Source organism: Galeopterus variegatus, unplaced genomic scaffold, assembly GCF_000696425.1.
Source record: "Galeopterus variegatus unplaced genomic scaffold, G_variegatus-3.0.2 Scaffold4364, whole genome shotgun sequence".
In the NCBI taxonomy this organism is placed as follows: Eukaryota; Metazoa; Chordata; class Mammalia; order Dermoptera; family Cynocephalidae; genus Galeopterus; species Galeopterus variegatus.
In genome coordinates, this window is record NW_007730475.1 from 119,425 (window position 1) to 132,159 (window position 12,735).

Genomic DNA, 12,735 nt, shown 5'->3' on the forward strand with positions numbered 1-12,735 from the left:
ACACATATACTTTACTTGGGCGGCGGCGACCGCGGCGCGGGGTCCCGGCGGGACTATGGGAAACGGGATGTGCTCCCGAAAGCAGAAGCGGATCTTCCAGACGCTGCTGCTGCTGACCGTGGTGTTCGGCTTCCTCTACGGCGCGATGCTCTACTACGAGCTGCAGACGCAGCTGCGGAAAGCCGAGGCGGTGGCGCTCAAGTACCAGCAGCACCAGGAGTCCCTCTCCGCCCAGTTACAAGGTACGGTTAACGGGACGCGCGCGGCACGTCGCCAGCTTTGCCCCGCGTCTCCTGCCGCCGCTGGAAAAGTGGCTTCGGGGAGCCGGTAGCACTGCGGGTAGCACCTCTGACCTTAGGGATGTGACCGGAATGTCAGGGGAGGTGACATCCCCATCCTCTCGCTTCTTTCCAGCGGTTACTTTTGAAATTGGTAGCACCGGCTATCGTCCCGCCGGGCCTTTGATGAGCGGTGCACACGGAGCACTTGTCACAGGCCCGGCTGCAGCCTGGCCGCTTCTGCCAGCCCATCCCCGAGGGGCGTGGTTCCGTGGTTTCTAAGGTATTTGCTTTTCGGTGGAGTTCGTCAGTCGCCTAAGAAATGGGGAGTCTGGCAGAGATTTCTTTAACTGCTGTTTTTCAGGGAAAAATTAAGCCGTGACCCAGAAGCCCAAACTAATGGCCCAGTCGAACGGAACCTAGACCTGCTAGTTTCTTATTCTGTTAGTTCAGTTTGGGTGACTTTAGAGATGTTGGTTGTGTCAGAAAAGTCCACACTACTTAACTGTTCACCATCCTGCAGGTATTTTTTTTTTTTTTCCAAAAAAGGCTTATTTGTATTCCTGAGTAGCTTTTAATTAATCACAGAGGTGGGGGAGGGGTGTGCATGTATGTGTGTTTCACAATTAGCCTTGGGAAGTCAGAGAAACACAGTTTTTCACTTTGTTAGACACAGCAAACACAACTTGAACAATACCTATAGAAAGACTTAAAGCTTGTATCCTATTTTAGAAGCTCATTTAATGTAAATTTCAGAAACATAAATGATACATGACTGCAAAGTAAGCACATGTGGTCTTGTTAAGGACATTTTCATCCTGTACATATTTTTCGAAAGCTTTTACTTGAGCTGTACTTGTGGTTAGTTTTCAACACTTACGCATCTTTCTCCCTAACCAAAGAATAATGATAAAAAGCTGTGGGTAGTGAAATGTTCACAGTCTTTGCTGATAATGTAAATATAGTTTATTTCATATTACTAGGCAGATAAAAGCTGGAGGGATGTTTCTGTCTGTGTATGTGTATCCAAAATAAAACAGACGCTTTTCCCTTGCTCCAGAATTTCTTCCAGTAAAAAAAATTTAACATGAGAGAAAATGATACACAGCTGATTGCTTGGTCTTATTTGCTCTTCCCAACTTAGAAGAAAGGAAAGTATTTTTAGCTTACTGAAGCTGCATAGCCACAGGCAATGAAAATATGCAGCTGGGCTTAGTTTGAAAGGAAAACCTGTTTTGGTACACTCTTAGATTCAAAAAAGATTTCTTTTAAACTTGTTGAAATTTACCCATGAGTTATTGTTTGTATGAGAATCGTAGATATTTATTTAAAAGTTATGAACAGCTTCCCTGTGAAGTTCAGTGCAATCAGACTAAGGGAAATATTTGCTATCTGTTAGTACTCCAGGGCTGGAATTTCACAAACGTGGCTTGAGGGGACGTGTATGATGGGTTACATGAGGTTGTGCACCTTAGTCTCTTATTTGAGACCCACGAAGGCAACGGCTTCATTTTCGCCATACATCCTCAGCACCACACAGTGCCTGACACTCAGGAAGGGAATCAATACACGCTTATTCAAACAATAAACAAAAATTATTCTGAACCTTGGTGAGAAAATTACTCTCAACACTTTTGTCTGCTTTCTTCGGTTTTACATCTGTGTCTCTGCTTTTTGAAAACCAAAACAAAGCAACAATAACAAAATATTTTGCCCAAGTAGTTCCTTTCCCTCAACTGCTGGTGCTGGAACTTGTTGACTGAGGCCTTAAATTCTGAATCATGGCCTTTATTTGCAGTATTCCATTTTGAAAATCAGTCTCTTTTCTCCTTTAATTTGCCTTCTTTTGGTGGTAGTAGTGGGGATGAGGGGTGGTAAATGGTAATACAGCATCATTAAATGCACAGCATTTGCTTTGCAGCATGAATAAAAATGTTTTATCTAGTTTGAATGAGTGGCCTTAACGTCCATTTCTTAATTTACTCTTTTGCCATTTCCTCTAGACTTGTGATGCTGCAATACTTACAATATGATTATGTATGAAGAATTATTTCACAAGCAGGCTAAAGTTTCTTGATTTTTAATGGGTTCACTATTTACTTCTGAAACATTTATTTTGGATTTCACATCTGCAGGCCATTTAATGATCATTTCCTGACGGTATGCAGGTTTTGCTTCCCTTTTCCAATGACAAATGACATTATACTCAGTAGCAATGTGTACCACCTCTATACATGGATTTTTAGGGCATCAGACTCTCTATTCTTTTTTTTTTTTCCTTTTTGTCTTTTTTACTGACCGGTAACGGGATCGCAACCCTCAGTGTTGCGTCCGCACCGCGCTCAGCCAGTGAGCGGGAATCGGTCTCCACATGGGATCTGAACCCTCGGTGGGAGCGCCACCGCGCTCGGAGTGCGCCACCGGGCCGGCCCAGACTCTCTATTCTTAAGACTTGTTTAGTGAGGTGGGATCTCTTGACCTGGCTTGGATTAAGATCAGAGTTAATTAGGAGTGGCCTTCTTTTAAAAAAATGACTCAAAAAAAATTTAAGTAGTTTGGTCCTATAATCTGATAGTATACATTTGTTGAGCAAGCATATTTAGGTCGTCTTCAGTTTAAGAATGGATTATACTCCAGAGATTCCCTTGCAACTGGGTTACTTCTAACCCCAAATGCATTTTATTGTAGCACAGTCCCATAAATAGGAGATGGTGGGAGATGATATGGGGAAAGTTCAGAGACTAGGCAACCCACCTGTCCACTAAAAACAATGTCTGTATCTGCTTGTCTATCTGTCCACCTATCTACTTACCTATTTATGTATCTACCTACCTATCTATCATCTATGTATCTATTTCCCATACTGGAACCTAAATTATACTGAGAAGTGGGGCAGAGGTCACATACTGGTGGCAGGGGTAGTAACAACCTTTGGTCAACACAGTGGTTACTTAACCTTTAAACATTTTTCAACTGCTTTCAAGTGAGCCATGCACCATTCTCTGTATCCATAAGCACTGTTTCTTGGTCTGGACTGCTCTTTAGAATCACCTGGATGGCTCACAGACCAATTAAATCAAAATCTATGGGGATGGAACCCAGGCTTCAAGTCTTTAAAGCTCCCCAGGTTATTCCAATATGCAGCCAAGGTGGAGAACCACAGCTCTATCTATAATCCTAAGACTGAGCCACTTTACACATATACTTTACTTGCTTGGCCCCAAAGACGTGAGTCTTTTTATCGCCAGCATGTGAATAAAAGCAGACTGGTTTCTAGACTGTGATTCAAATTCTAGTTCTGCAACTTTTTGTGTGAACTTGGGCCTCACTTTTCTTATTTGTAAAATGGAAGTTAGAATGACCTATTTCATAGGGGGAGTGTGAGGACGAAATAAGATCAGATCTGTAGAACTCTCAGCACATAGCTGGTACACAGTAGGTACCGCTCATTGAAGATTAGCTGTTATTATCATGAGAGTTCCTGTTTGAGGTAAGATATTTCATCTCTCTCTCTTCCAAGGTTTGTCATAGCTCTAATTTTGAAATTGACAGAATTTGTTTTTATAGTTAGCCACCTCTTGTTATTATACCTAAATAAACATCAAGGAAAATAGATAAACTGGCATAAGTCCAGTGTACTTTATTCTAGAGAAGAGACCATCCTTAACAGTTTAAACTTAGAGTATGGTTACTAATTAATTCTCTTCTGGATCATATTAGATTAGAAGAGGGTGCCACTGCTAAGTTAATAACTATATGCAATAAGGTCTGCGAGAGAGATATAACTATTTAAGTTTTTTAAAAAAGGCATTTAATATATTAAATATTAATATTTAATAAAGGCATTCAATAATTTTAAAAGGCATATAATATGTTAATATTTAATATAGGGACAAAGAGCCCCACATTCCTAAAACAGTGTATTACAGTTTTGCAGCACTTTTGGTCTTCACATGATGACTAGAAACCATCAAGAAAAAGCTTATCAAATGTTTTAGACACTCCTATTCCAGATAAGTATGTTACAACTATTTAAATAAAAATGTTTGGCGCTTCTAAGGGCCACATTTGTCATTTAAGTTGGTTGTCCTTTGCATTGGGCTCCCCTAACACTTAGGATGGCTCACTAGTCTAGGCATGAATACATCCTGTTGTACTTGGTTACTTTGTTTTCAACCTCCCCCAAATGTGTGTGTTTGTGGTTTTTTGTTTGTTTGTTTAAGTCTTCTTCAGCTCAGACAAGGCTTTTTTTATTCTTTCATCTCCAGTGCCTGATCCTGGCATATAATAAGTAGGTGCTCCATAAATAGCAAATCTGTATCAATGTAGTATTTTCTCTCTGCCTTGCCTATGAATGGGCTTATATATGATGGGCAGTGAAATATAGTGGATATGAACTGAAGAGTCAGAACACTTGGATTTGATTTCCTGCTGTCTTTTTTTACTAGCTGTGTGATCTCGGACAAGTTATTCAACTTCCCTGTGACTCTATTTCGTCCTGTGACTCTATTATTGGGATAATAGTGATTATAATAAGGTGTCATGAGGATCCATAATGTTAGCTGGCATACAGTGCTTAGAAGGGTGTAGCTTGCATTTTCATTTCTCGGTGAAGAATTCTGTTAAATATGTATGATTTGCACAAGAATCTACAACTCATTCCACAGATTGTGCCTGCCTTTGCCATCCCTGTAAAGTGGAACATGCCAACTCTGTAATGAGAGTACTGGTGTCTGAGTAAATATTGGTTGACCATGTAAGAGAAGTGTTCATTATCTGGGAGCCTTTAGTTTAAGTCTGAGGTAGATTGGAAGCCTTACCTTGACTTTTTAAATTCTTTCCTGTCTTAGCAAAGACAATTTCCTGTAGGGCTAGGGCACAAGACCAGATTTCAGTGTTTGAAGGAATAAATGAATTAGAATTGGGGAAATGAAGATGGACTGAAGATGGTATGGATCAAAAAGCTTACGATTGGAGAGAAACCAGAAGAGGGGAAGGAAAGAAAAAGGAACTTATATCAGCTGATGACTTTTCAAAGCATCGAGGAAGGTTCTTGTTCACAGCTTTATGTCCTAAAAACAAAGCAGCAGGGACTACTGAATGCGAGAGTGGGTTTGGGCATCACATGTGGTTTGAATAATTCTGTTGTATACCAGTAGAGTGAGCTTTATGTCCTAAAAACAAAGCAGCAGGGACTACTGAAAGCGAGAGTGGGTTTGGGCATCACATGTGGTTTGAATAATTCTGTTGTATACCAGTAGAGTGACCTTGAGCAGGCAAGTGACCTCTCTGAACATGTTTCTTCATATTTGAATTGGGGATAACAAAGTCTATCTTGCACAACTGTATGGATTAGAAATAATACACATAAAGTGACTAGCGTGAGTCCTTGGGTCCATATCACTACAACCGTTTATTAGGTGGCAAAGACTAATATTAGTACTGAGCTTCTTTTTATTTTTCTCTCATTTTACTACATTTAGTAACTGGTAACAGTGTTATTAGTTGTGGCCTAAATGTGGCTCTTTTCAGAGATATGTGCCCAACTTGGCTGAAATATTACTTGATTTAAGACATTTTCACTCTATCTTTTCTACCCTTTTGACTCTTTTTTTAGGAAGATAAAACTTGAACATGCTTTACATGATAACAACTAAGAGTTGCTGTTTTTCATTTTGACAACCAAAAGTTCTTGTTTTATCATTGAGGACAAAATGTTTTTGCTACTTTTGCCAGTAGGTGATTTGTGTGTTTTGTAGCTTTGTTTGGAAATAAAAGTTTTATATGTAACTTTATTACAAAAGAAAAATGGTAAACTATATTTTCTTTTTGAGCCATTGTTATTTGTAGTGAATTTATTTTGATAGAATTTTGAAAATTTATTTGAAGAAATTAAATTTTTTTTTTAATATATAACATTTATTGAGTGCCTACCATAGTCAGGTACTATGCTGAGCATGTTACATTTCATACATTATATCATTTAACAGTGACTCTAGCACTTTAATGTGAGTGAGGAATCTGAGGCTTAGAGAGGTTAATTAACTAGCGACATCAAAATAAAGTCTAATGAAACTGGTCTTAGAACTAATGTGACTTCCTAGCCATGTTTTCTCCGTGGTACATCATTGCCCTCAAAATTATTTTAGTGTCTCTCATGGTAATATTAATGGTTTTGAGAAAGTAGGTTAAGTGGGTCATATGAGGATTCAAGATAAAATTTAGAATCCAAAGTAACAGGTATGATTATTTGATGCAGCATTTTCAGGTTGTAGGACATTTGCTTCTGCTATGAAAGGTGCTTTTTGGTAGATACTAGAGTTGATTTTAGGTGGCATGCAGATGCTGCCTGAAATAACACCGAATCACATAATGAAAAACTTCTAATTCCCTTTCCATGCTTTTTTGACAAGCCAAGGAGAAACTCTGTTTGATGCTAGAACCTCTCTCCTAGATACAAATTGCTTGTCTGTTTTTCCAAAGAGTACAGACCTCAGGTAGCCAACGACCTGATAGCTAGAACTTAATAATTGTTTTGTTGTGTTATTGTATTTTTTAAATTAAATAATCTATTAATTACCATCCATTAATGCCATATGAATCAGGTTTTTCAAAGTTAGTTTTAGTGGAAAAGGTGAATATTGGTAGTACCCGTACAGGTTTTGCATTGGTATGGTAATATCTCTAATGTGAGGGTTACCTGCATGTCTGAAATTTATGAATTCATTAACTGATGAAATCTGATACAAACACTGAATTTTACAGTTAATATACTAAATTCTGAAATTGATAAGTCACTTACATGTTTCTCAAGCTCAGCCCAGAGCACACATGTTTTAACTTCCAGTACAAGAAGGTGTTCCTCCAGTGCCCTGTACTGTCTCTGTAGAGCAGCAGCACTCTCTTCTCAGTTCTAGCAGAAATGGGAATTGCTGTTTTTAAACAATGCTGTGTGTTTCTGAATGGCATATTTGTGTTCTTTGTTTTTATTGGCCCTTGAATGCTTATACAGAAGACATGTCAGTCACTTCCCTTCATTAATAAGCTTTGCTAAATAGGCTCCTAGCCTTGGGGGACATGGGCATGAATAGGGTACTCTCTATAACAATATGACATTAGAAAAAATGTTGCTTTAATTTTTCATATATGAAATGTCACAATATGATAGATAGTGACTAGAAAACTAAAAGATGTGCTGTCATTCTGAAGGATGGGCATTATTTGCTTTCCTTTGAGAGTAAGTGAATTTAAAAAATTACAGTTGTTTTGGAGAGTCAAACATTCCATTCTCTATTTCACATCTCATTTAAAATACCTTCTTTAAGTGGAGTTTTTGTAACAAATCAACAAAGAAAATCTGCAAATCAAAATATTTAGGAGAGCTTTGACATTGCTTGTGTGCTCTCTTGACAATAGCTTTGATGCTATAAAATAAGTATTATAAATTTTGTTTAAAACTGGGTAGTTGGTAATTATTTGATTACTTGGTTTGATTAGAGCAATTTATCAAGTTTTACATCAGTGAGATTTAATATTATAAATTTATAATTCCTGCCTAACATATCAATATCACAATCTTTTAAGAAACACTTAGAGGGAATTTTAAAAATAATTTTATAGTCTATTTAGCAGTTTGGATACTGTTAAAAAAAAAAAAAGTTAAATTGTACTGATAAATCCTCTTTACTGTACAGGTGAGCATCGGTTCCAAGTCCAGAGTCATCCAAATTTGATCCAGGTGTGGATGAGGCTCCTTGGATATAGTTCCTTAAGTAATACCTCTTGAAGAACAGTTCCTCTTCATCTGTAGATCTGTGAAACTAAAGAGTCAAATTACGTGACCTTAACCAACATACAATGTAGGGCAGGCATAAGATTCCTAGATATTCCTATTCAAAAAAAGCAGAAAACGTGAGGTGTGTAGTAGTCATTGGGTTCATAGCAATTCTGAAATCCAGCTAGGCACGAAGCTTGACCTTGATTAGGCCTCGAGACCTGGGAATAATTCTCCATGGCTCTTGACTCTACCCTTTGGGCTCTTGGTTCCATGCTCTGAGTCATCCTTTGTCTTGTATGTAAGGTAGCATATTTTGTAGTTGAGTAGTTTTCTCAGCCTGCTTCCTGCCCAGTCAAATTTTGGCGATCCATGGCCTCTTTTCATTTAGTACTATCTCTGTCCCTTTCAGTCCAAACTGGCAGTTTCTCTGCTGATACAGTCCTTCAAAAATTTAGTAGGTCTCCTGCAAAATTTCTTGGAATTTTCTCCGTTACACAAAAGTCACACCCACATTTTCTTCTCTACATTGAGCTTCTGCAGAGACAGGGGAGAGATATGTCCCTTACACTTCCTGAAGATCTGTTGAGAGGATCTGTGAAACTCTTAGGAGTTCCTAAGGTCTGATTGAATAGTACATTGAGACATCACTTCTGATTTTTTTAAGGTCTTAGCAAAAGTATTTTATGGCGACACCCTCAGATTTTGTCTTTAGACCATGTGTTTTCTGGTAGTACCCAGGAATTGATCTTCGCTTGGAAACTATTTCTTAATTTTAGCATTATTTGCTGTCTAGTGAGGCTGAGAATTTTCAAAACCATCAAGTCCTGCCTCCTTTTTGTTTATCAGTCCTTCTGTCAGTTTATCTCTTTCTTCTCACAGTTTACTATAAAACAGAAATTAGAAATCAGGTAGCATCTTCAACTCTGCTGGGAAATCTCCTTAACTGAATCACTCAATTCATTTGGCACATTTTTTTTACTTGCCAGTGTAACTGCAAGTAACTGCAGGTTACAAAACTACACATAAATGTGGGTATTGCTAAACTTTCTGCCACTACACAATTTTTAGTTCCCAATAAACTTGTTCTCACTTTCATTGAAGCCCTTCCATCAGTCTTTTTAAAGCACAAAATTCTATGAACAAGTGTTCAAAGAACCTTACACTTTCACTAACACTCTTCTTAAGGTCCATGACACAATTGCAAAGTTGCTCCCACCTTTAGATTTTTATGGCAGCACCCCACTTCCAAAATGTACATTGGTTATTGATGGAGTTTGGATGTGCTTTCCCCTCCAAAACTCATGTGGAAATTTGATCTCCCATGTGGCAGTGTTGGAAACTGATTGAGTCATGGGGTAGATTCCTCATGAATGGATTAATGCTCTCTCTGGGGGTGGGGGGATTAATGAGTGAGTTCTTGCTCTATTAGTTCCCACGAGAGCTCATTGCTTAAAAAGACCCTGGCACCTTCTCTCTCTCTCTTGCTTCCTCTCGCCGTGTGATCTGCTTGTACTCGCCAGCTGCCTGTCACTTTCCACCATGAGTAGAAGCAGCCTGAGGCCCATGCCAGATGCAGCTGTCCCAGAATCGTAAGCCAAATAAACCTCTGCTCTTTATAAGTTACCCAGTCTCAAGTATTCTGTTATAGCAACACAAAATGGACTTAAACAGTTATCTTGTTGCATAGCAAATTACTCCAAAACTGAATTGGCTCAGAAAAACAAACATTATCTCACATCTTCTCAGAGAAAAGAATCTGGGCTTAGCTTAGTGATTCTCTCAAGTGTCTCATGAAGTCACAGTCAAGATGTTGACCAGGATCATAGTCATCTCAAAACTTGACTGGGATTGAAGGATCTGCTTCAAAATTCACTCATGTCATTGTGGGCAAACCTTAGAGGATCCACTTCCGATCTCATTCATCTGGACCCTTCTACGGGGATACCTCACAACATGATAAATGGCTACCTTCAAGTCAGGAGATCCATGAGAGCAAGAAGGAGTGTAAGCACCCGAGATGAAAGTGAAGGTATTTTAATACCCTAATCTTGGAGTGACATCCCATCACTTTTGCCATATCTGTTTATTGGAATTGAATCACTAAATTCAGCCCACACTCAAGGGAAGGGATTTGTGAGGATGTGAGTAAGAGAAGAGGGGAGGCTTGGTAGCTGCCTACTACAAGGCAAGAATCTTTATTTGAGTATCATTGTTGTCATTGTTGGCAACATTGTTACCAAAGTCTTCATCAGCTAACATTCATTGAGCACTTGCTATGTACCTGGCACTTTCTAAATTTTTATTGGATTATCTGAGTTAATACTTTTGTAAAAATGTTTTACTACATATTAAAATGTGATTTGCCATTACATTTGAAGTATATTAGCAAGGAGTGGCATTTGAAACCATGACACTTCATAAGAGAAATTATCTGGTGGTTAGACCTTCTGACCTGGAAAAATTAAAATTCCGTGAGACTCTCTAAAGTATAAACTCAACCATTAGGCTGTCAAGGGAAATACCTAAGTGTAAGGCAGCATGTCCTTGGAGAGTTTCAAAACCCATTCATAATATGTGAAAATTTTCCACTCGTACAAGTGACTGTATTTTTTTTTTTTTGACAAGTAGATAGGAATGCAGTGCAGTATTTGTTCATATAGTATTTTTACTTGCTTCTGAATGTTCCTTCTGACTTTAGAGACTGCAGTTCTTGGTGAAGACCTCATTATTTGATAGAAAATATTTTATTTTTTACAGTTTTACTGGTTTTGGAAAGATATCTTTGATTTAAAGAAAGCATCAATTGTATGACTGGTAATTTCACCTTGTTCATTCACCCCTAATTTGTCTTTTTTTTTTTTTTTTCGTGACCGGCAACGGATCGCAACCCTCAGTGTCGCGCCCGTACCGGACCGGGACCGGCAACGGGATTGCAACCCTCGGTGTTGCTCCCGCCCCTCGCTCAGCCAGTGAGCGGCCGGTCTGTATGTGGGATCCGAACCCTCGTCGGGAGCGTCGCTGCGCTTCCCAAGCGGCGCACTGTAGCAGTGCGCCACCGGGCCGGCCCACCCCTAATTTGAATGTCAATTTTAAAAAATTGCAATATGAGTATTCTGTGATAGTAATAAAATCAAAAGTAGAGTATAAGAGCATATTATGAAAAAGTTATTAATGTGTTCTAAACAATTGTAAGTTCAAGTTCCTAGTGTGTCATTTTCCTAAACATTTTAGTAGTTAGAAATACATGAGATAAATATTTCTGTTTTCTACTTGACTTCCATTGTACTTTCCAAAACATATTTCTGTGAGATTGGATTGGGATGTGGATAGAAAATATTTTGTCAGAATGTGTTGGAGGGCATATTCCATTCAAGAATCAAGGAGAGTTCTGCTCTTGTCAGAGGTTGCTTGAATTTCTGTATAATTAGTAATTCTCCTCCTGTCCCATTACTATGTGTGTGGGTGCCAGGTTGCTGTCATGATATGCACTGTTACTCTAGGTTGCTATAGACTACCACTCTTGGTGGTGTTCACATGAACACCTTAAGTCCCTAGTGACATGTAGTCTCTTCTCTGTTTTCTATTCCAAAAACCCAAATGGGGAAAATTCCCTACAACTTCTGCAATGTATTGATGATGAGTGGTGTGGCTCTTAGGGAGACTTACATATTGTATTTTTCGCATATACCTTCTGCTCTCTGAGTTTGGTAGTGTCCATATAGAGTAAGCTAGAGGATGCCCTCTTCTGTTAAAACTATCCCAAATAGCAGTAGCTACTAGTTAGCTGTATGATGGTATTTGTGAGTACACGTAAGACCCTTTATGTAGACTCCAAGACATCTTCATCCAAGGGTGCCACAGTAGCAGTACTTCAAGTAGGGGCTGAGCCTTTAAAGAAAGTCCACTTGGTTTTCACTGTTGACCGCCACCTGTTCCCAAAACTGCCTCCTATCCAGCAGTTACATTGCCTAACACCAAATCGAGTGTCTTTTCTGTGATCCTCTCTTCCTTAAGGGAGGCATTTTCAATTTGGAATCCATGGGGGTCCATGAGCCTCCTGAAAATATATGTCAATTTTGTATATGTGCCTTTTTCTAAGGCAGAAGCTCCAGTTTTAATTAGATCTTCAAGGTTATCAGTGACCTGAAAAAGGTCAAGAACCACTGCTTTAGGGCAAATTCCTCCTTCTGAGGTTCTTTCAAGTCCAACTTGGAATTTGACCTCTCCTGTTCCCACCCCATGAGCCCTCTAGAAAAGGCTGCAGGTGGCTGAGTTTGTAATGGCATAGTCAGTGCTTGCTGCTATCCCCCTAAAGCCTTAACCACCACCCCCTGCCCCAAATTTAAGAAGACTCCTGATTAGAGACTTAAATGGTATTTATTTATTTATTTTATTTTTTTATTTTTTAATTTTGTCAATATACAATGTAGTTAGTTATTGTGTCCCATCACCGAAACCTCCCTCCCTCCTCCCTCTCCCCCCTCCCACCCAGATGTGTCCCCTCCATTTTCTTGTTGTAAGAACTTCAAAAAAAAAGTTGTGGTTGTTAAATCTTCCTCTCCTCCCCCCACCTGGTTTTTTTTGTTGTTGTTGTTGTTGATGTTGTTGTTGTTGCTGTTTGTTTGTTTTTGTGTGTGTGTGTGTGAGAGTGTGTGTGTGTGTGTGTGTGTGTGTGTGTGT

The 12,735-nt window shown here is 39.0% G+C and overlaps 1 protein-coding gene across 3 annotated transcripts in view; it reads left to right on the plus strand.

Moving 5' to 3' along the window:
* The first annotated feature begins 27 nt into the window (after positions 1-27).
* The window catches only part of GOLIM4 (golgi integral membrane protein 4), a 68,643-nt gene continuing 55,935 nt past the window's right edge, over positions 28-12,735 (plus strand). For all 3 annotated transcript variants that reach the window (XM_008587393.1, XM_008587392.1, XM_008587394.1), the window contains exon 1: positions 28-242. In XM_008587393.1, the coding sequence (XP_008585615.1) occupies positions 56-242 (187 nt within the window). In that variant the 5' untranslated portion in view covers positions 28-55. The remainder of the gene's footprint in view (positions 243-12,735) is intronic.